The sequence below is a fragment of the Psittacula echo genome (assembly GCF_963264785.1).
Source record: "Psittacula echo genome assembly, chromosome: Z".
In the NCBI taxonomy this organism is placed as follows: domain Eukaryota; kingdom Metazoa; phylum Chordata; class Aves; order Psittaciformes; family Psittacidae; genus Psittacula; species Psittacula echo.
In genome coordinates, this window is record NC_137742.1 from 47,384,963 (window position 1) to 47,408,866 (window position 23,904).

General features: G+C 36.8%; 1 protein-coding gene across 1 annotated transcript in view; it reads right to left on the reverse strand.

Moving 5' to 3' along the window:
- Positions 1-23,904, reverse strand: part of CNTNAP4 (contactin associated protein family member 4) — a gene marked incomplete at both ends in the record, with an annotated part of 227,851 nt that overhangs the window by 27,233 nt on the left and 176,714 nt on the right. Inside the window, 3 exons of the mRNA XM_080637446.1 lie at positions 9,381-9,508; positions 15,284-15,440; positions 21,715-21,912. Coding sequence (XP_080493572.1) covers positions 9,381-9,508; positions 15,284-15,440; positions 21,715-21,912 — 483 coding nt within the window. The remainder of the gene's footprint in view (positions 1-9,380; positions 9,509-15,283; positions 15,441-21,714; positions 21,913-23,904) is intronic.

The following is a 23,904-nucleotide window of genomic DNA, read 5'->3' on the forward strand; positions in this document are numbered from 1 at the left end:
GTAAGTCACTTTTACTTACAAAAAGGTTATAAGATCAAACAGATATTTTCCTGGTTTGATTTTTCTTTTAGCTGGCATTTAATCATAATTTGTTAGATTTCATTCTTGATTATTAAAAAGTTTATGGAAAATCTGGAATAACACCCTCTTCTAATAAGAACATGATCTGCATTTATGGTGTTCAACTAGGTACCTTGTTATTATTGCTGAATTCTTACAGATGTATCTGTACTTCTTTATTGAGCTATATTGCTTTCTAAATCAAATGAGGCATTCAGTACCTTCCTGTCTTAATAGAACAAGGCCATTGTACATTCTCCTGCTATTCCTGTGATCTGGGCCTAAATATTATACAAAATTGCAGTTTCTGCTCTAGGCACTCTCTGGTTTTAGTGTGGGGAGAATTTTTTTTTTTTTTTTTTAAGTTTCTCTCTGACCTGCAAGATCAAAATCTATGATACAGTGTGACATAAAGACCTGGTTCACAGCCCAGTGAAGTAAAATCAAAGTCCATTCACTAATTCCTCCTGACTTTTTAGCAGAGTTTTAATCAGGGTTCAAATCTCACACCTGAAAAAAGCCGCTTGGCTGTATGTTTGTGTGTATTCTGGCAATTCCTTGCTGTGACACCCACCATCTGGGAGTACTGCCAGACATCACAAGTTAGACCAGCGATCAGGACAACTTTTACATGGTAGGGCAGAGCTGTGAATAGATGGCTCAGACTGTGAAAGTATAGCTTTGCATCTTCCTCTCCTTGCTGTCTGATGGGCTCCTTGGAGTTATCATCCTGTGCAAAATTCTATCGACTGAAGGCAGCTGCCTTATATATTGAGATCAATTTTAAGCCCATGTTCCTCAACTGTTTCAGGTCATGGTTTCCATAAAGCAAACTTCATCACAGTTATGACTCAAGTATATAACGGTGATTTAAAAAACAATGGGCTGGCTGTTACCAGTAATTCAAACACTGGGAAGTTTAATACTAGTAATGTATACAAAATTGGTAAAATATTGCTAGTAATTAGAAGAGAGACAATAGCAGCAGTAACAGTCCAGTAGAGTAATGATACAATTAGCTTCAATGAAGCATTTGAATGATCCCTGGGGGAGAGCAGGGATAGTAAGTTTAATTCTTCCTCTCTTAATTTCCTGTCTTATCTAGTTGTTCTTTTTCTCAGCTCTGAAAATTCTGTGATTTATGAATGTTAAGGTACTCTATCCTACCTAGCCCTCTAAAAGGGTTAAATACCAAACTAGCAAAAGTATATTATAATGTAACCTATGTAGGGATATGTCACAGTGAGAAAATAATTTCTTCAATTTACAGTATCTAGCTCACAATCTCTTATTTAGTTTTCTGGGACTGCCAAACACCATGTAGTTAATAAATCAATAATATTTAGCATTTTATCTGTTTTTAAAACTGCAGTCTTCTTGTATTAAAAAAAAAAAAATCCTCTTTGTTATAAATAAAACAGCAGCATATTTATATTGCAAAAATTACTTTCATTTTTGGCATATAGCAGCTAGTTTTGCCAACTTTACATTGTAAAGTGAAAGAGGGACAAATGAGAACAAGACAGATAAATTAGCCATTTGATGTTGCAAATACAATAAAAGTAACTCTCAAAACAATTGTTTTTCTACGATTTCGAATTTTGGCAGTCTTCAAGTTTTTAATCAAAACTGAAATCTATTTATTACTTGTATCAATTCTTTTTGATATGTCTAAGTGTTGCAGCATCATTCTTTTAGTGTGAAACTCCAGCAGGGATAGTGAGTGTTGAAGCAGAGAAAATAAAGTTATGTTGCCAAAAACATTTTTTGTATGTAATATTTTTACTAGTGTCCCTTTTCCCTAAACAAAAATAAAAAAATCTCAAATTGACATGACACATAAAATACTACACAGCTTTTACAGACTGATATAGCTAAGGAACACTGCTGTTTATCTGGAGGTGCTTGTTTTGTTTTAAAAACAACTGTAGTGTTTGTAAAGATAACATTCAATGTACCTTCCATCTTTACCATATTCTCCCTCTTAGAGAGATTTTGTGAAACACTTAAAAGTGCTTCCAGCAGAGTGTGCCTTCTTTCTCAGAGCAGCTTCTCGTCTCCAGTACATTCACAGATCTTTGAATTTCACTAGAATGTCACTGTGACCAGATTATAAATGCACAGCAGTAGTAATGTAGAAGGTTAATACTGTAGAAAGCATGCTCATTCTAAATTGCAGATCCATTAGCCTGTCTGATCTACACTACTGGGTTATCTGATATAAAGTAGCAGTAGATGATGAGGAGTTTCCCTCTTTGTTTTTGTCTTTGGTCTGCTTCTACCTACTAGGTGTCTTAAATGGATGTTTAAGTTATGTGATCATCTGTTACTTGTATCTTAATGGTTTTAGTTGGTTGGTTGGTTGGTTTGGTATTTTGTTTTGTTTTGGGGTATGGGGGCGGTATGTAATGTGTGTGTGCTTCACTATATTCCTGTGCAAAACCAAGCAGCAAAATCATCACTACCTATTACATGTTTTAGTTATATCTATTTCTTTCCATATTTCCCCAATGTTTCTGTCAGTTTTACTACACACAAAAATTTCCCTTCCTAGAGTGCAGCAGAGAGAAGGCCAGAATTACTGAGCTGCTCAAATTACTTCTTCAAAAGCTATGCTCCTAATATTATAAAATCTGACCAGCTGGCACCTGTTTGCCTCTGAGGATGTGTAGAGTTCAGCTGCCCCACCTGTATCACTAATTCCAGCTCTGCTACATTGCTTATTGTAGGATTAGTAGATTAAAAGACCAGAAGGGAAAACTGCAATCATCTGATTTGACCTCTGATACGCTAGAGAATGTATATAAATTCCCTGATTTCATGTTTGTAAAAGTGTATGTATTCTAGAAAAGAAATATTCAATAAATTAAATTTCAATTTGTCCATTTATGGAAAATTCACAAATGCTCTTACTGTCTATTTTTATGTGTATTTATGTCCTCATATACACTCAATCCACTGGCCTAACTTCAAATCCTGACCACTGGATCTTTTTCTGACTTTGTCTCCTGCTTTCAAGAGCATTATTTGAAAGTTCTTGCTCTGTGGAACTCCATTTAATTGAGCATATAATTTCAGATTTTGCCTGAATTAAGCAGAGATATTTAGCTTAAGAGGCTTTCAATAAAAAGTGCATCTCAACTTCTTTAAATCCTTAAATCTTACATCCTTTTTATATAGTGTAAAACTAACCACAGACTTGTATTAAACTTCGTGATTATACAGGAAATAGTAAAGAGGATCAAAATAACGGTGATTACAGTGAGGTTAGAGCAAAAATAGATCAAAATTATACAGCTAAGTAAGAGGAAGCAAAATTACTATATCCAAAGCTAAAATTATTATACTCAAAGCTCACACTAGTTTTTGATTTAAATGTTGAACTGGGACTTCACATTGAATGGATTATCAGCTCACATTTATCTTTTGTACTATTATTTTGCAGTTGAATTTGTGGATCTCCCCCCATTTTATTTTTTTTTTAATTCAACCAAGTATGTGACACTCATCGAAATGTCTTACTAGATTCTAATACCACCCCACCAGTTTGCCTTTACCACTGCAGAAGTCCCTCAAAAGTTTGGCCAAATTTACTGTAAATAAACTCATATTGAATGATATATTATCTTTAAAATGCATCGCCCTATCCTTATATTCAGTTTCATTCAATTAAGATCTGTACCATCAATTCCATTTTTGGGCCAAGAAACAGTCTGATATTGACAGATTATAATTACCCTCTGATTACGAATAATTTAGGCACATTAGCTTTCAGGATATTTCTATATGTCCTAATAGTTATTAGAAATTCATAGTAATGAATTGGAGTATTTTCTGTCAATTCTTGCAAGGAAAAAAACAAAAAAACCCTTGAATGGTGTGTTTTTTCTAAAAACCTACTCATACGAACTAAAGCTCTTTATTACACTTTATCCACATGTGGCTTTTTTCTTTAATAATATAAAAAATAATGGAGATGCCTCTTTTTTAATTTCTTTTTTATGAAAAACCATAGTATATCTATTAGTGCTCCCAAATTTCCTTTGTCCTCTTATACTTCAAAGTCATACCTGTTACCCTATTCAGCTGGTATAGGTAAATTTTAATCTTAACTTTCACTATATTTAGATATATGTTTTCAATCTGATACCAGCAGTGCTGGCATAAAATTTATTAGCGTATCGTATTGTTTGGCAGAAAAGAAAAATACAGTGATATATTTTAAATGTTATAGAAACAGGTGAGTGCTACTCACATGTGTAGAGATGAATGTCACCAAACCGTATGGCCTAATTTATCTAAATGACCATATTCCTGTACAATGTTTTTACTTTCATTCACCTTGGCATCTTAGAAATAAAGATAGCTAACTATCACAAATGCTGAGAAAAATTATTAATATCATGTAATCATAGAGTCATAGAATTGTTTAGGTTGGAAAGGAACATTAAAGATCACCAAGCTCCAACCCCCCTGCAACAGGGATGGACACCCTTCACTAGCCCAAGTTGCTCCAAGCCCCATCCAACCTGGCCTTAAACACTTCCAGGGGCAGCCACAACTTCCCTGAGCAACCTGTGCCACTGCCTCAAAACCCTCACAGGAAAGAACTTCTTCCTAATATCTAACCTAAATCTCTCCTCTTTCAGCTTAGGGTCATTGCCCTTTGTCCTATCACTACATGCCCTTGTATGAAAGTCCCTCTCCAGCTGTCTTGCAGGACCTCTTTAGGTTACTGGAAGGTTGCTATAAGGTCCCTGTAGTCTTCTCTTTTCCAAGCTGAAAAAGCCCAATTTTCTCAGTCTGCCTTCGTAGAAGAGGTGCTCCAGTCCTCTGATCATCTTCATGGTCCTTTTATGGACTTGCTCAAATGAGTCCATATCCATATCTGGATGGAAATTTATACATAAAAAAACCCCTCTACTGGTATTGGTTTTGCTTTTATTTTTCTTTTATTTGGTTACTCTTTCCTGATTTGTTTTAGCAAATATAGTTAGTCTTTCTAACAACACACTTCATTAAGTGAGTCAATCCATAAAACCTAACAAAAAGAAACAAGTACAGAAATGCAACATTAAATAAAAAATTCAAAATAAAAAATGTGCAATTGTCCTGGGTTCAGCAGTAGCAGTCATTTATTCTCCTTCTTAGTAGCTGGTGCAGCGCTGTGGTTTTGACTTTCAGCCTGAGAACAGTGCTGATAACACCGATGTTTTTAACTACTGCTCAAATGTTTAGCCTGACCAAGGACTTTGTGAGTCTCATGCTCTGCCAGCGAGGAGGGGAATTTGGGAAGAAGCAGAGACAGGATACTTGACTCAAACTAGCCAAAGAGGCGTTCCATACCACAGCATGTCATGCCTGGGATGTAACTGAGAGTTACCCAGAAGGGCTAGCTCACTGCTGGGTGGGGGCGAGTTATCGGTCGGTGGGTGGTTAGGTGTTGTATTCTCTTCCCTTGTTATTTCCTTTATCACTATTATTATTGGTGGTAGCAGTAGTGGTTTGTGTTATACCTGAGTTACTAAACTGTTCTTATTTCAACCCGTGGGAGTTGCATTCTTTTGATTCTCCTCCTCGTCCCTCCAGGAGCAGGGGGAAGGAAGGGTTGGGGGGGAAGTAGACTGCGTGGTTCTAATTTATGGCCTGGGCTTAAACCACAACAGCAATAAAGAACAGGCAAACTTCCCCTGGACTACAATGATACATAACTTCTTAGAAGTACCTAATGAAGTAACTCTGACTCTGGAACTTAGCCAACAGTGGTTTATGAGAATTCACGTCAAAAAAATATTTATGGATCTGCTTGATTCTGTTGTGGGCGTAAACAATTATTTTGATCTCTAAATAGATTTCCTACAGGGACTAGATTATTGACATATTTAGAATTTATGATCTTTTGGTTTCGAATCATTTAGTGAAATCTAAGTGTACCACAAATGCAAGTAAACCTTCTCCCATACTTTTTAATATGGTATGCCAGTGAGCTACTCAGAAGAACTTATGTCTTCCGGAAAGAACAAAAAAAGTGTTTAATAAAAGAATATGCTCTAGGAAGTAGAATTGTATAATTTAGTTGTAGAGAGTGCGAAAAGCAGAAATAAGCAATAATCTCTCTGGAGAGTTCTCAAATCACACTTGTGTATCCAAAATGATACCTTTTTGTTTGACAGCACTTATGAGAAATGGGTATTTTCTACTAGATCTTTCTTGTCTTCTCCACCTATCCAAAGGTGCAGAAGAAAATAAATGTCATTAAAAGTGAATTTAATTAGGCCCTCATGGTTGTCTCCAACCTCAGATTACAAAAAAGTCTTAATAAACAACTGCTTCTTTCCAAGTTTCAAAGTGCTACAAGTATATTACTGCCAATCTTACAAGACAGTTGAGACTTCACCAGTTTTGACCACTGTGAAATTTAACATGTAGACCTTCAGAAACTACTACAACTACTATACATTTTCTGGAAAATTAAACATTAAAGAAAATTTTCTTCATAAAAAACACTGCTGATATATAAAGACCAGTGCAAAAAATTCCAGCAAGTTGTACACTCAGTCATTTGCAGTATAATGATTAAAATTATAAGATAGAATACTTATTGTAATATATATAATTATGTCACATATAATAAAGTGTATTAATATAATTTTATATATATATTATGCATTATCTATTACATAAGCTATAGTCCATATTATCTATAATTTTAATATAAATTATGTAGAATGATATAGTGTGGTAATGGTAGTTATAGAATATAAATAATTTATTATATGTTACATATGATATGAAATGCATCTTATGCATCAGATTATATGATAGTTTAGATTTTGATATTGTATTATGTATTATCATACAATCAACATTTTTCTCAACAACCTGCACTTTGGTTTTATGCAAAAAATTCTATGATTTTACATTAATATTTCCTTCAGAAATTTCTTTCAAATTTTAGTCCCTACCTCCCTGAAAGCATGGCATCTCTTACTATCTTTGTCTTTATGTTATAAACAGCTGAGAAATATTGCACTATTGCTGTTTTTATTTAAAAATCAAAGTGAACATTCCTTTCAAAGTTTTTCTGTTATTACCATTAACTGTTACATTCTGCAATGTTTTTCACTGAGATTATTTTAGTTCTGAATTGCCTCTTTCTGAAGTTAAATTCTATAACATAGTCTCTGACATTCAGACTCTGAGTTCTTGTGCTTGTACTCACGATACTTTAAAGTTCTCTACTGCAGCTTGTCTAGAAATACAGTGATCATTTAATATCAGTGTGAAATTTTGCCACAATTCAATCACTCAGAAAAAAGCAAATATCAAATAAAGGCAGGGAGGTCAATGGGTGTCAGAACTGTCTGTATGTTTTAATGATTCACCTGGGTAAGCTAGTTGGCTTCCACATTTCAAGATTTCTGATAAATGGGGCCAGGTTATGTAATTAATTATAGTTGGGAACTTGGTGAGTAATGAAATGGAAATTTTTCCCACTTCTTAGTACTACAGAAGCTGCAAATACTTCTGTTTCATCACTGTCATTATCTCTGGTTTCATTGCCCTCGGCCACAATGGAGGCCTGTTGCATTATAGGCTGTATGAGCATGGTCGGTCAGTTGAGAGAGGTGGTTATTCCCCTTTACCCAACACTTGCAGACAGCATTTACACACTGCCTCCAATTTTAGGGCCTATGGTACAGGAAAAACATTGATAAACAGAAATGAGTATGAGAGTGGCCACCAGGATGTTCAGGTGTGGAGCACTTTTCCTGCCTTTCAGGCTGAGGCACCTGTACTGGTTCAACCTGGGTGTGGGATAGCATAAGATGAGGGACATAACAGCAGCCCCCAAAACCTAAGGTAAAATTATCAAAAAGGTGGAGCCATGCTCTTTGCACTGGTGCAAGGTATGAATATCAAAAAAATGGGTATAAGTTGAAACAACAGTATTTCAGGCTTGATCTAAGTAAAAGAAATTCTCCACAATAGACAAGAAGCGGAGCAGGCTGCCAGGAGATGTAGTGTATGCTGCATCCTTGTGGGCTTCAAGCTCCAATTTGACAAAGCCCTGAGAGACATAGTCTGAGCTCATGGCTGATCCTGGTTTAAGCAGGAGACCTCATTAGTTCCTTCCCACTCTCAATTATACCATAATCCTATATCATAACACCATGATTGAACAGTTCTTTGGTAGGTAGGATAAATGATGAGCTCATAATCTGATGTCAGAAAAATGATTAGGAAGCATCTAACAGGGTGTTTTTCATGTCTTATAAATTTCCATAAAAAAATTAGAATGCACTGCTGTAAGACACATCTGTTAACAAATCTTCCTGCTACAAATTTCCCCGAAAAGCCTCAGGAATGAAAGCAGAGATAGCATAAAATTAAATACATGCTATCTTATATTTATTTATCTATGCAGTCTCTTGAGTGAACCTAAAAGTACAGATAGGTATTTTTGATTGGCATTCATTTCCTGTTATTCATAAGGGTTGAAGAAATTTGTAAATCAAACACATAATATTATTATGGAGAAAAATCACATAATGAATAAAAACAGATACTACAGCATTCATAGAATTTTGTGCACTAATTTACTATTGAACATAAACCAAAATCTGTTTCCTTTGCTGACAAATAATGAAATCAGAAATGTCATTACAAATATTCACTAAGGTACCAGTTTTGCTCCACTTGTTTCATTACCTTTAAGCAATTTCTTCACACATATTTTCCTGGTTACTTCATACAGAATGTATAAGCTTTATGTTTTGAATTAGTGTATAACTTCCTAAATTTTAAATTTTTGTGTGGAGTTGAAACTTTGCTCATAGGTATTGCCTATACTGGACTCATCTCCTGTAGTATAGTTGGATTATTCTCCTGTAGTATGGTTTTCATAGTTGTGCAAACACTCAGAGGAGTTAATATGTATAAGGTCTGGTAATGGAAGCATGCATATCTAGTGAAGGGTATGTTCCCAACATATGATAAGCAGTTATGAATTCCCCTTCATGTAATACTTTATTGATAACTTAATTCAAATTGTATAAATACACTATGCTCAAAATATCTGTTTGAAAAATATACAATTTCTGTCTTTAATGTTGATATTTATCATTGATAATGTATCTCTACAATTCTACTGTGGTTTGCACTAGACCATGGCATTTTGTCTTTTTGGCTTCTAATTACTAAAGGAAATGGATGAAATATTTACAAAAGTGTATCTGAAGCTGCTTTTCAAGCAACATTTACAATTACCGTAACCAAAATCAGTTTTTGCTTAGCAAAACTCTGCAGTTGTTACTTACTGTCACCACGGCAAAGCAAAGGCCCCAGTTTGTAAGCTGCTTCAGAATTTGGTCTGTCAGTATCTGTGATCACAATTTCAGTCACTGGTAGATGATCTTTGTAGGAAAGGAATCCAGTATCATTAGTCCTGAAAAAGCAAAAAGAAAGCTATGTCTCCTAAATGTTTCTGACAAATGCGTCATTATTGTTAACACATTGCTGGGAAAAAGGAAAGAATCAAATTCTGACTAAAGGGTTGCATAACTCTATAGGTAATACAAAAAACTGTGAATACAAACCTATGCTTTGGTATTGATATTGTGCTCATTTGACAGGACTGAAACAAATTAATGGTAAGTGGGCAGATTTTTAGTTGTACTTGTCTGCATAACCATAGGAGAACTCTTTTGACATAAATGGGTACCTGACTGGCAGCTCAAGCTAATGTATTTACCTGTGTCAATGATTTTATGTTGCTAAGGACATACTGTGTCTGTTATTGGCTTTCTCTTCATTATGGAATAGTAAATGGCTTACTACAACTTTAAAGTAAATCTAAGTTTGGGGTTTGTTTTTTCTTTTTTCATTTTGATAAAACAAAAAAAATAGAAAATTGCAAAGTCATGTCTAGTGTACAGGAAAAGCAGCATATGCTATAAATATGTAGCTATTAGGAAAGGAAATATACAACCTAGCACTCAGAGCACACATACAGTACTTGTAATCTTAGACCAAATTCCTTGTTCAAAATCTCTGAAAACTTAGTGTCAAAACAGAATGTAAAACTTTCATAAGCACCAGTTTTGGCCCTAAAATTGCTTCTCCTGAAGGCCTGAAAATATTCAATCACTCAGTACCATTCTGGAAAATTAAATTTGTCCATTCAATCTATTTATAGTTGAATCTTCCTTTTAATGGGCAAAGCAAATACATCAGAGACAACAGAACAAACTCAGAGAGAGGAGTCAATCTGGAACTCACACTGCTCAGAAATTAAATGCAAGACACACAAGTCATCAAGCAAGCCACCACGTTCCTCTGGGAATGTAGCTAGGCTTAGCAATTCCCTTTCTCAGTATATCACGCATTAGGACTGAGACAACATGAAGAGATTCTGTCCTTATGCTGAAAGAAATTAGAGATTTCCCTCCACCCTGTCCTTCCTCCTTTTACTAAAAACTGAAAAAAGCCCTCAAAACACTAAAAAAAGACAGTAAAACTATGCTGCAAATAAATGGAAACTAGTAACTAGTTAGCCTCTTCTGCAGAGAGGATTTGCATTCTTGTAGATCTTTAGGACAAGATTTTTTTTTTTTTTAACAGCGTATTTTTTTGTTTTAGACTTAAAGATGTTTGATTAGTCAAACAAGGAATTTTAGAGCTAAATCTATGTCCAAACTATGAAACAAGATAGAATATCATAACCAGATTTTCAAAACCATGCTGCGAGTAACTCTGGGTTTCTGTGCTCTGAAAGCATCTGAAACAAGTACTGATTCTACCTACTTTTCTCACCTTGTAAACAGTGTTGAGTCAACTGATTCAAACCAGTAGTCTCTAAGGAAATAAATGTAATATTAAACATAACTACCAAAACAAGTGTAAACAAAGCCTCCATAACATTGGAGTTACTGGAGTAAGTCACCACTTTAACTGAGAATTAAAATGTCAGAAGTGGATACATACAAAAATTTAGGAAGTCATTATATTTTTAATGTAACAGAATCATCAAAATGTTTTCACTTCAGACAGTCAGAGTCTATAGAGAAGTCTCTATAGAGAAGACATGCATATCATCCTCTATCTACTTTATTTACAAGTATGTTACTATTATAAATTAACCTATGTATATGAGCATGGATTAAATGAATGACAAAACTGAGAAAGAATGCATTACATACACTAGCAACGACTCAAAAATTATCTCTTAAAATGAGCTAATCTTTTAAGACTTGTTTTCCTTTTGGGAATCAAAAATTGTTTGTATTTTTGTACAGCACAATGATATGAAAATTCTCACTCCTCTATATATTCGTTTAATTTCTTTATTGGAATGAGAACAGCAAATATCACTCTGAGTTTTACTGCATATAGAATCATAGGTTCATGGAATAGTTAGGGTTGGAAAGGACCTTAAGATCATCTAGTTCCAACCCCCCTGCCATGGGCAGGGACACCCCACACTAAACCATGCCACCCAAGGCCTCATCCAACCTGGCCTTGAACACCTCCAAGGATGGAGCATTCAAAACCTCCCTGGGCAACACATTCCAGTGCCTCACCACCCTAACAGTAAAGAATTTCTTCCTTATATCTAACCCAAACTTCCCCTGTTTAAGTTTGAACCCGTTACCCCTTGTCCTGTCACTACAGTCCTTAATGAAGAGTCCCTCCCCAGCATCCTTGTAGGACCCCTTCAGATACTGGAAGGCTGCTAGGAGGTCTCCACGCAGCCTTCTCTTCCCCAGGCTGAACAGCCCCAACTTTCTCAGCCTGTCTTCATAAGGGAGATGCTCCAGTCCCCTCATCATCCTCGTGGACCTCTTCTGGACTTGTTCCAACAGTTCCATGTCCTTTTTATGTTGAGGACACCAGAGCTGCACACAATACTTCAAGTGAGGTCTCACAAGAGCAGAGTAGAGGGGCAGGATCACCTCCTTCGACCTGCTGGTCATGCTCCTTTTGGTGCAGCCCAGGGTACGGTTGGCTTTCTGGGCTGCGAGTGCACACTGCTGGCTCATGTTCATTTTCTCATCGACCAACACCCCCAAGTGCTTCTCCGCAGGGCTGCTCTGAATCTCTTCTCTGCCCAACCTGTAGCCGTGCCTGGGATTGCTCTGACCCAGGCATAGGACCTTGCACTTGGCATGGCTAAACTTCATAAGGTTGGCATCAGCCCACCTCACAAGCGTGTCGAGGTCCCTCTGGATGACATCCCTTCCCTCCAGCGTATCAACCGAACCACACAGCTTGGTGTCATCGGCAAACTTGCTGAGGGTGCACTCAATCCCACTGTCTGTGTCACTGACAAAGATGTTGAACGAGACCGATCCCAACCCCGATCCCTGAGGAACACCACTTGTTACCGATCTCCAGCCGGACATCGAGCCATTGACCACAAATCTTTGCATGCGACCATCCAGCCAGGTCTTTATCCACCGAGAAGTCCAACCATCAAATTGATGTCTCTCCAATTTAGAGACAAGGATGTTATGTGGGAGAGTGTCAAAGGCTTTGCACAAGTCCAGGTAGATGACGTCAACTGCTCTGCCCCTGTCCATCAGTTTCGTAGCCCCATCATAGAAGGCCACCAAATTGGTCAGGCAGGATTTCCCCTTAGTGAAGCCATGCTGGCTGTCACCAATCACCTCCTTGTTTTTCATGTGCCTTAGCATGCCTTCCAGGAGAATCTGCTCCAAGATTTTGCCAGGCACAGAGGTGAGACTGACTGGTCTGTAATACCCTGGGTCATCCATTTTCCCCTTCTTGAAAATGGGGCTGTATTTCCCTTTTTCCAGTCGTTGGGAACTTCACCTGACTGCCATGATTTTTCAAATATGATGGCCGGTGGCTTAGCAACTACATCCGCCAGCTCCTTCAGGACCCACTGATGGATTTCATCAGGTCCCATGGACTTGTGTACGTTTCGGTTTTTAAGATGGTCTCGAACCAGATCCTCTCCTACAGTGGGCCTAGGGTCTTCATTCTCACAGTCTCTGTGTTCGCCTTCCAAGACTGGGGTGGTGTGGTCAGAGACTTTGACAGTGAAGACTGAGGCAAAGAAGTCATTAAGAACCTCAGCCTTCTCCAAATCCAGGGTAGCCAGTTCTCCCGATATATTCTGGAGGGGGCCTACACTGTCCCTAGCCTGTCTTTTATTCGCTATGTACCTATAGAATCCCTTCCTATTATCCTTAACATCCCTAGCCAAGTTCAATTCTAACTGGGCCTTATCCTTCCTCACCTGGTCCCTAGCTTCCCGGACAACATCCCTGTATTCTTCCCAGGCCGCCTGTCCCCGCTTCCACCTTCTATAAGCCTCCTTTTTCCTTTGAATTTTCCTCAGCAGCTCCTTATGCATCCAAGGAGGTCTCTTGGCCCTCCTACTGCACTTCCTTCTAGTTGGGATGCAACACTCCTGAGCTTGAAGCAGGTGATCCTTGAATAACAACCAAGAGTCTAGAGCCCCCCTGCCCTCTAGGGCTGTTTCCCATGGAACCTTACTAAGCAGGTTCCTGAAGAGGCCAAAGTCTGCTCTCTTGAAGTCCAGGGCAGTGAGCTTGCTGCACGCTCTTCTCACTGTCCTGAGGATCTCGAATTCAACCATCTCGTGGTCAGTGCAACCAAGGCTGCCCTGGAGCGTCATATTTCCAACCAGCCCTTCCCTGTTGGTGAGCACGAGGTCAGGCATGGCACCTCTCCTTGTCGGCTCCTCTATTACTTGCAGAAGGAAGTTGTCTTCCTCACAATTGACGAACCTCCTGGATTGCTTGTGCCGGGCCGTACCATCACTCCAACAGATGTCAGAGTGGTTGAAGTCTCCCATGAGAACAAGGGCCTGTGAGCGCGAGGCTGTTCCTATCTGTCTATAGAGCACTTCATCCGCAGATTCCTCTTGATCAGGTGGTCTGTAACAGATCCCCACAGTAATGTCCCCCATCGCTGCTCTCCCTTTAACCTTGACCCACAAACTCTCTGTCGACTGCTCACCCGTCCCCAGACAGAGTTCCATACTCTCCAGCCTATCCCTAACATAAATAGCAATCCCCCTCCCCACCTGCCAGGCCTGTCTTTTCTAAAGAGTCTGTAATCTTCCATTCCAACACCGCAGTATGCAAATTCTTTCCCTACAGAAACTTTTGAAGCTTGTGAAGAATTGTTCTTTGACTGTTTGTTGTATTTTCATTTCTGTATCTGTGTTCTGTGCTCATGATGAGAGAATAAGCATCTTCCAAACAAATTCACTAGTAGTTCCTTTAAATGAAGGATATATAACTTGAGGAGAAAATAATGTATTGCTTCATTTTGTACACATGAATATGATCCTAAGTACCTTCCTTACATTTTTTTTTTACAAAAACCAAATGTTGATACATTAATTAACATGCTTGTATTAATGTACTAACTGAATCTGATTTATATAAGTATGCTTTACAAGTTTAAAAGCTTAACAGTTTCTTCAGTACAAAAGCTTTCATTTGGAAGGTCTTTTCCTGCTCTATAGAGTCCTATACTTTACTGGAGCTATTGCTGAGAAAGTTGTACTTGATCCCCTTAATTGAAAAGTCAGGGCCATATTTGGTATTGTAACAGGAACTCATCTCTTACAGTACTTATTCCAATGGGATCATAAATAATGTCAGAGAATTTCAAGTACAAGTGGAAGATCTACATTTTAGAAATCTTTCTATCCCCTTAGAGTAGGATTCCATGAGAGTTCTTTCCTTTGCTCAGAGCAAGGGTGCCCAATTTTAATTATCTAAGTTGTAGATGACAAAAAAGAAGGTAAAAAGTCTAAACACAAAAGTGTAATTAAAAATTACATGAAAAATTTACTTTTTTCTTCTTTAATTATTTTCAGTATTCTAAAACTAGCAACTGAAGCTGTACTAAAGGTAAGATCTAATGTCTTCATATATATCATGTGATATACTGAAAAACTAGAAAGTATCTGCATAAAAGTAAACCCTTCTCAGAATCCATAACGAAAGAATTAGCAATAATACTTAATGCATATATGATCATAGAATCAGCTAGGCTGGAAAAGACTTTTAAGGTCTGTGTTCTATACCAAAGAAACAGGTGACACTATAGTATTTTAAATATACATTAGAATTGGTGTTCTAAATGTGCTAAGGCCTGTATATTTTCTTTATTTACTTTCCAGGGAAAATACTGTGAATAAACAACAGTAAAAAGTCACCATTCATCTCTGTCTGCATCACAGTTGCAGTAATGCCGTGAATCAATACAGTTTCCCTCTAATCCACAAGCACACTTTTGTACAGCTGGCAAGGATCCTCCCCAGTAAGTCTGTGTTTCATTGGTTCTCCCAATCCACCAGCTCAGTGGCATCCCGCCTAAAAGACAGGTTAGAGAAAATCAGTAACTAGTCTTGTCTCTTACTTCTTCCAGCTCTTCTCATCCAAGCAAGTTTCTGAAAGGTTAAGCAGAGAAAAATCACCCCTTAAATCTAAAAATTTTAAACAACAATTGGAAAAAGAAAATACTACATTTACTTGATAAATAATTATTCAGTTTAATACTTCATTATCAGGTATTAAATGACTGTCACAGGTTTTTGCTTGCATTAGTGGAAAAGGGAACTCACAGTCCCTAGCTCAGCCAGCCATGATATTAGAATCATGTATCTTAAGCAATGCATTAATATAATTCATTTTAAAATGGTCCATGAAAGAGGAGATGCCATCACCCTAAGAATCAAGGTAGTATATTTCTCAGTAAATATCAATTTCAGATCATGGAACTAGCAGCAACAAAATGAGAAGAGTGACAGAAAAAAAAAAAAAAAAAAGACTGTGCAGAAATCATCTCATCCCACTACAAGAGTACTACTACCTATATCTGTGATGAATGTTAAGAAGCTGAAGAGTGGTGTTAATCAGAAATGCCCAAAGACCTGTTAGGTCACAGGCAGCAGATTCAGAATTTATATACTTAGCAGCAGAAATCATGTTAATGGCGCTCCCATAAGCAAGACGATTTGTCTGGTGAGCAGAAGTGAGGTTTCCCAGGACTATTACATCTCTGTGTGGTGCATCCAGTCAGCATTATTTGTAGCAAGATGATAAAACTGGATGTTTTCTTAACGTTACAATACTGCAGATTAAGCTTAAAGATGTTGCCAAGCAAGCACAGCAGCAGGAAATATATCCTGAACAGATAATAGCTAAAAGATATAAAGCATAAAGATAAACCATCTCAAATGAGAAGGAAGAAGGGTGACAGATGCAATGCTTGAAAGTCAAAGCCTGAGAAGAAATCAAGTACTGATAAATTACTGAGTTTCTTATAGATGCACTTCTTTTTGCTGTTGTTGAACATCCAAGTATTCAGCAGCAGGCCCCCACAAAGAAGCTGGAATTTATCCTAGTCTCAGCTTTACTTATAACTGCCACTGTTTATTAAACCTCACTGTTAGAAAAGACCTCTGTTACACTGACAGTCTCTCAGATTGTAACCATATTGACTGCATTCATTACCACACAACTGTCAGCACAGCAGGCCAAAAACCAGTATGAGCAGTTTCTGGAAAAGTCAAACTTGCATAATGGCATCAATGTCCAATATCAGTGTTTGTGTTTGCAAGCTATCACAGGAGGAAGAAAAACTAGAGACAGTTTATAAATAATTTATCAGACAACACTTCAAAAAACTTCCAACAACTAAGACAGTAAAAAGCAGAGTATTTCTGCTGTTTCAACAACATACCTTAGGTTTATACTGTAGTTAGAATTAATATTCCCAGTCTTTCACTAGGGACATTGGGGTGTCTTTAAAAAATGGTCTCAGTTATTTGTTCATATAGCTGGGTGAAGAGAGAATTGTTTACTGAAATGCTGTAAGTTCATACTGATTAGCCCAGATTGTTATCCTTGCTTTGGCAGAAAATATTGCCTAAGGAAAATGGAGCTTATTAAAATGTTTAGAGATTTTTTCATAATGATCACTTAAATGTATTAACAGGCGACTTCTTTAATTATGTTGTTTGCAAATGCTATACAGGCTGATTGAATATAATGTATTCTTAAAATACAGTCAGTTAAGAATTCCTTCATGACTTCATGTTCCAAAAGATATTTTATATGACCATCACCAAATTTTGTACTTGCCAAGCATAGCTAGTGATACAGATGGCAGAAGTTGGAGGGATTAAATTGTGTAGGCAATTTGATAATGTACCTATTTGCATTTCAAATTCTACTATTTCATTGTGCTTACAATAAATGAAACAGAACGAACTTATTTCAGTAAAATGTTATTTGAATTTCATTTCAATGTTAAGTAATGCTTCAATTATCAGCTATGTGTGATTGACTGCTTTTTGTTTGGTTTGTAATTCTGACTATAAAATCATTCAAAGAAACATGCATAAAAATCAGCAAGAAAATACATAAATGTAATCTTAAACAGGAAAACTTGGTGAAGACTATCATCATAGTCTTCACTATGAATAGATGAAATAGCAATTAATTTAGCAAGGGAAAATTTCAAATTAGATCACTTTACCTTCCTAAACTTCACTTCAATTTTTTAAAGCATTTCTATTTGAAACAGAATACTTATCTAGCTTTCTGAGCTCTTTTAAATAGGCTGAAGATCCTATAAAATTTAATTATAATTCACATTTACAATTGCCATTTCCTCACAAAAAATTTTAGCAAAACTTTTGAAGTTTATGGTTCTATTGAGACATGAAAAGTTAGAATGCATACTTGCTAAAGCAGGCTGAAAATTACATGTTTCAGATAAAAATAGGTAATAAATCTATTTCCAAAGCTCTCAAAAAAACCTAGAACTATATTGTTTGGAAACAGTTTCAAATCTGAAATTGCTGCTCTTCAGAGGAATATATTTTGTCTTATCTTCATGCTTTTCAGGTGAAAGATATATCTTGAAGAAAAAAGACATGAAAACAAAAGAGGATGCCAAATTCCCCGTTTTTTCCCCAGCCCTCTGATATCCAGGACACAAAAGAAGTATTTCATGCAGTTGCATGAACTTTTAATTTTCAAAAGATACTAGCATTTTCCTTTTCTATGATATCAGCAACTTTTAAATGTTTATTTCTGAAAGAAAAAGATGATAAATTGGACGATATTTGAAAAACTTACTCTCACAGCCTCAGAAACAAATTTAAAATGTAAGCCTCAGCTTACATTTCATTGTATTCAAAGAATAAATGTATTTGCCAGACTAAAACTATTTTAGCATATATTCACAACACACTGATTGTTACCAGTTTAGATGCATCCCAGTTTTAAATAGGGCTTATCTAGGCATTGCCAGTTTTGCTTAACAGTAGATTGCTTGACTGCTTCTAAGACTGTAGATATGTCTTTTAGAAAGCAGCACTGATGCAGCTAATTCTGTAAAGAGCTCTGCTTAACAGTGAGCTAGGTATTTAGTCTACATAATTTTAAAGTGATTGCTCAGATCTTCTTAGCTACAACCTCTACAGTGATCACTGTGTAAATATAACCCTAATCTTCCACCACTTCTGAAAACTTTTGGACTCCTATGTACACCAAGGGTTTGGAAGGAGTGGCTGATATTCCAGAGGGTCACACTGCTGTCCAAAGGGACTCTGCCAGGCTAAAGAACTTGCTGACAGAAACCTCATGAAGTTCAACAAGGGGAATTGGAAAGTTCTGCACCTGAGCAGGAACAGCCATAGGCAGCAATATATGCTGTGGGCCACCCAACTGGAAAGCAGTTTGGCTGAAGAGGGCCTGGGGGTCTTGAAGGACAAAAGGTTGAACATGAGCTGTCAATGTGCCCTTGCTGCATAGAAGGCTATTGTTATCCTGAACTGAATTAGGAGGTTGAGATGTTGCCAGCAGGTAGGAGGAAATGATTCCTCTCCTCTGTTCAGCACAGGTGATACCACACATGAAGAAGTGCACACATGGAGAATTTTGTCCAGTCCTGGGCTTCCCGTTACAAAAGAAATGGAAATACCAGAGACAGTCCAACAAATTGCCACAGAGATAATTAAAAGACTGAAGCACCTCTCCTATGAGGAAAGGCTTGGAAAGCAGGAACTGTTCAGCCTAGCAAACAGGAGGTTTAGGGGATTTTATAAATGTATACTAATAGCTGAAGGGAGGGTGTAAAAATGACTGAGAAAAGGTTCGGGGAGGGACCTCATCCATTCATATAAATGCCTGAAGGGAGGATATAAAGAAGGCTCTTTCCAGTTGTGCCCAGTGACAGTACAAGAGGCAATGGGCACAAACTGATACATGGGATGCTCTTCCTGAGCATCAGGAAAAAATGTCTGCACTGTGAGGGTTACTGAGCACTGGCACAGGTTGCTCAGAGAGATTGTGGAGTTGTCCATCCCTGAAGACATTAAAAAGTGGTCAGGACATGGTCCTGGACAATTGATTCCAGGTTGCCGTGTTTGAGTAGAGGCACTGGACCTGGTGACCTCTGGACATCTCTTCCAGCCTTGGCTACTCAGTGATTTGTGTTTCTGTGATTCTAAGACTGTGCAAACTCATGTTTGCTGCTGATGTAATTGAGGTGTTGAAAACAACATCTGTTTCAGTGGATACTCTAGGCACAGTGAACACTGAGCTCCCCAAAAAACAGTATTAACATATGTATTTTGAAAAAAAAATCCATTTTTTTTCTTTCTCCTTGTAGGTCAGACCTAGCCCTTCAAAATCATAGAGCAGTCTTTATCTACAAAGAGACATCTGCTTGTTCTCCCAGGAACTTCAGCTGGTTTCACTGTTACTCTAAGTGAATGGTCAAAAAGGATTTGTCCTATGTAAGTCATCCACCATGGTCACTATCTTTGGACTAAAAAATGTCAGATATAACTTCTGGAATGTAAAAATTTTAGTTTGATTTAAAGGAAGTGATTTAGTTAAGAATGTTACAAAATATAAGGCAAAGTTAAAACATCCTCTAAACAGTTGTAAGGTGTGGTTCTGGCTGCTTTCAGAGAGGGAAACTTAAACCCTAACTCTCCTTAATAAGTGTTGTTATTTCATCCCTATATCACAAACCTCAGCTTTGACTGTTTCAAGTGGCCTTCCTGCAGAAACGGAGACTGACCATCACTTGAGCCTAGCTTTCTGTCACCTCAGAGCTCTTTCGGAACAGACTAAAGGCCATTCTTTAAAGGAATGGCAAGCTGCATTTGGTACAGTCTTTGGTAGTGTTTAAACGAAGAAAGATTTTAGAAAATCTATAAAACTCACAAATAACTTTTCCGTGCCTATAACTTCTATTCATTTCTACCATTCAAACCTCTAAATTTCAGATGTCTCAGCACAATTGACCTAATGGACTCTTTAAGTATTTCTGTGCAATCTCATTGGACTACATTGAAAAAAAAAAAGTGTCCTGCTTGCCTGGGTCTTTCCCTCTGCTCCCTTCTTCTCCAACCTAAATGTTTTCATTTTTCCAGCTTGATCACTCAACTGAAACTGGTGAGTTGAGAAGCTGGGGTTTATTGTTGGGTTTTGGGTGGCTTCCACTTAGCCTGTGTGACAGCTAACAGCCAAAAGATAACGTAATGTCTAATACCAACAGGAATCTTGAAACCTTTGCTTTGTGTAAACCAGGCTTTTGAACATCTAACCATAACTTTAATTTGGAACCCATAGGTAAAAGGGACACTCAGTGGGACATCTTAAGGCGTAAGTTCACCTTTTATGCTGTAGAGATGTTTTTAAGCAGATAATTCTGCCAAAAGTAAATTCTAGTCTAAGAAGTCCAGTGCTATCCATGACATTATTGAGGAGAAAGAGTACGTATTACAAAACTTTAGAGACAGAACCAGAGATTGTTGCAGTCAGAGACCTGCTTTATGCTTAGTAGGAATGGATGCCATTAAATCAATTTGAGCAGTTTCAGTTTCTGGTGGTGAAGTCAAACAATTTTACATAGTTTTCAAAAGACGGTAAACACTAAGATTTTATCTTCCACATTATTTGAACTACTTAGAAGGAATTTTAACTGTAAATCCTATTAACAGTAGCTCTGTGTCAGTGAGAGTTAAGATTTAAGTAGACTGCATAAACTTCATTTTCCTTTAAGTATGTCAGAGTGTCTCCATTCATTTTTCTCTTAGAAAAATATATACTTTTGTCAATAATCCACATTTTAACATATCCTTTTTCTTTTTATGGATGCCTATGCTGAACAGTGGAAATTTAATGTTACCAGTGCTTTTTGTAAAGCACTCACATTATGTTTAAGTGTTCAAAAACATTCAGAAATAAAATTCTGATATTTATGCTCTAGTTTGTGTTAAGGAGATATTTCCTCAGTAATTCTTTCATTAATATTTAAAAATCCCTGGAAGGCAGCCCAACAAGAGCTCTGTTAATAATAATCTCTGTTAATTTAAAAGATTTATGAGAGAAATTAACTTTGAGAGCACTTAATTCTATGAATGAAGATCATTATAAACTGCCATTTGTGTTTTTCTGGTTCAAATGTCTCTTGGTAACTTACAGAAATATGAGCACTATATATATGAAGTAGTTCAAGCTCTGTAGTAGCAAAACACTATAACCTTGACAGAAAAAATACCTATAGTACCCAGTAAAATGAAAGGTACTATACCACAATAAGATTGTTTGCTTTACTTACCTTGCTTATCTAAAAGCCTTGACTTTTTGCAGTGGTAAGCAAGCTCTTGTTCACAGTGCTCTGCATGGTTAATTGTAGCCTCAAGTTGGTCTAGGCTGGCAAAGTACTTGAAAAACACAGTGTGAGGGTTCTCTTGATTAGCACTTTTGACTCTGGTTAGGTTGGTGTTGTTATGCTGCATAATTGTCCATGTTGCATCTTTCAAAACACATGTAATAAGTAATAAAGAATGAAAAGTAGTTGCATAAATTGCTAATGGAAAGAGAATCCATGATGAAATCAACTAAACTTTAAGGTGACTTCTTCGATCACATAAAGCGCTTTCAGGCATACAAACAGAGATGTAAATCTGTACATTATCATACCATGACTGTAACAGGTATTCAGCTTGTTATGATAATTGAATAAAAAAAGCATAAGTGACAACACCAAAATAATGGTCTCTACAATAAGATATAGTTTACTTCATAAATTGCAGTGAAAGAATAAAAGGAAATAATGCTTATTATTATTTTGCCTGCTTTTTAAAATAAAATCAATTTTATTCTACATTCTAGTTACAACAACTATAATTTAAATTCTGTGTGAGAAAATGGCCTACATACTTTTTCTATTATACAAAGAAGCAAAAGTAGCTTGTAAATACTGTATTTACTATAAAACTCAGATTACATGAAGTTGAGTTATCCTAGCCATCTAAAATCAAATTGTAGTAATTATGTGAAGTACTATTCAAACCCTGTATTTAGTCAAGAACTAAGAAGCACAGTTTCCAAAGGTCAATAGAAAGTTTCTTCCAAACATCTGACATGACATTAATTTATGGCAACCACCATGCTGTTGCTATTTGATTTGGTACTATAACATGGTGAATACCAGTTCAGAACTGAGAGCTGCATTTCCTAAAAACCACATACTGCTCTTCATTCCTTTTTTGACACAGATATGGCTGGGTAAGTCAGCTATGTATTTCATTGAATTGTGCAGACAGACTATGATTCATACAAACTGCGGCATGCAAAATATTTCCAAAATATTTATTCTAGAAGCAATTAAACTGTGTCTGCAAGATTGCTTTTTCTACAAATCACTAGTAAATATTCAGTACTCCAAATATTATTTTTAGAAAAATATGTTCCGAAGTAATGTTCTTGTAATAAAAGAGCAGAAAATACTTGCATATAAATATACATATAATTCAAGTGGTTGATCAATAAACGATATATAGCATGTTTATAAAAGGTATGTACCAAGATATGCAGTTTGCTATGAAACAGACTTTGTCCAACTTGGAGCCATGTGGGTTACACTAAAGAACAAAGTAGTTCAATAGTTTTACAGTTATCTTGATATTCTTTCATTAGAAGTCTTCTTTTACACTTCTACAGCAATGATTGAATGCATTTTTAATTTTTAAAACTTACTACAACGCAAAACCACACAGATCAAGAACTAAACTTGGCATAACAATATTTATATGAAGGCATTACTTTAAAAGCTACTAGAGATAACAGACTAATTACTGTATATTTACTTTAAGACTAGAAAAATAATTTTTCTGTACAGTGAGTCACAGGAAGGATAAAACTGGCTGGTACAATAACACAGGAATGCATTGCTTACTCTGTCCTATTCTTTGCATACAAGGAAATGTAACGTTGGTGTCCTGGTTTCAGCTGGGATAATTTTCTGCCCAGCAGCTGGCACAGTGCTGTGTTTTGGCTTTAGTCTGAGAATATTGTTGATAACACACCAATGTTTTAGTTGTTGCTCAGTAGCACTCATCCTGATCTAGATTTCAGTCTCTCGCTCTCTGCCAGTATGGAGTTGGAAGCAGAGACAGGACACCTGACCTGAACTAGTCAAAGGGATATTCCACAATACAGCATGACATCCCCAGTATATAAACCGAGGGATGTTAGCCAGAAGGGACGGATTGCTGCTCGGGCTGGGCTGGGTATTGGTCAGTGAGTGGTGAGCAGTTATATTGCGCATCACTTGTGTTTATTGGTGTTGTGGGTTTTTTTTCTTTCCCCTTTTTTATATTCTCTCCTCTTCTTATTTCCCTTATAATTGTTATTATTATTAGTAATATATTGTACTTTAGTTATTAAAGTGTTCTTATATCAGCCTGTGAGTTTTACACTGTCTTAATTCTCTTCCCATCCTGCTCAAGGAGGGAGAAAGGAG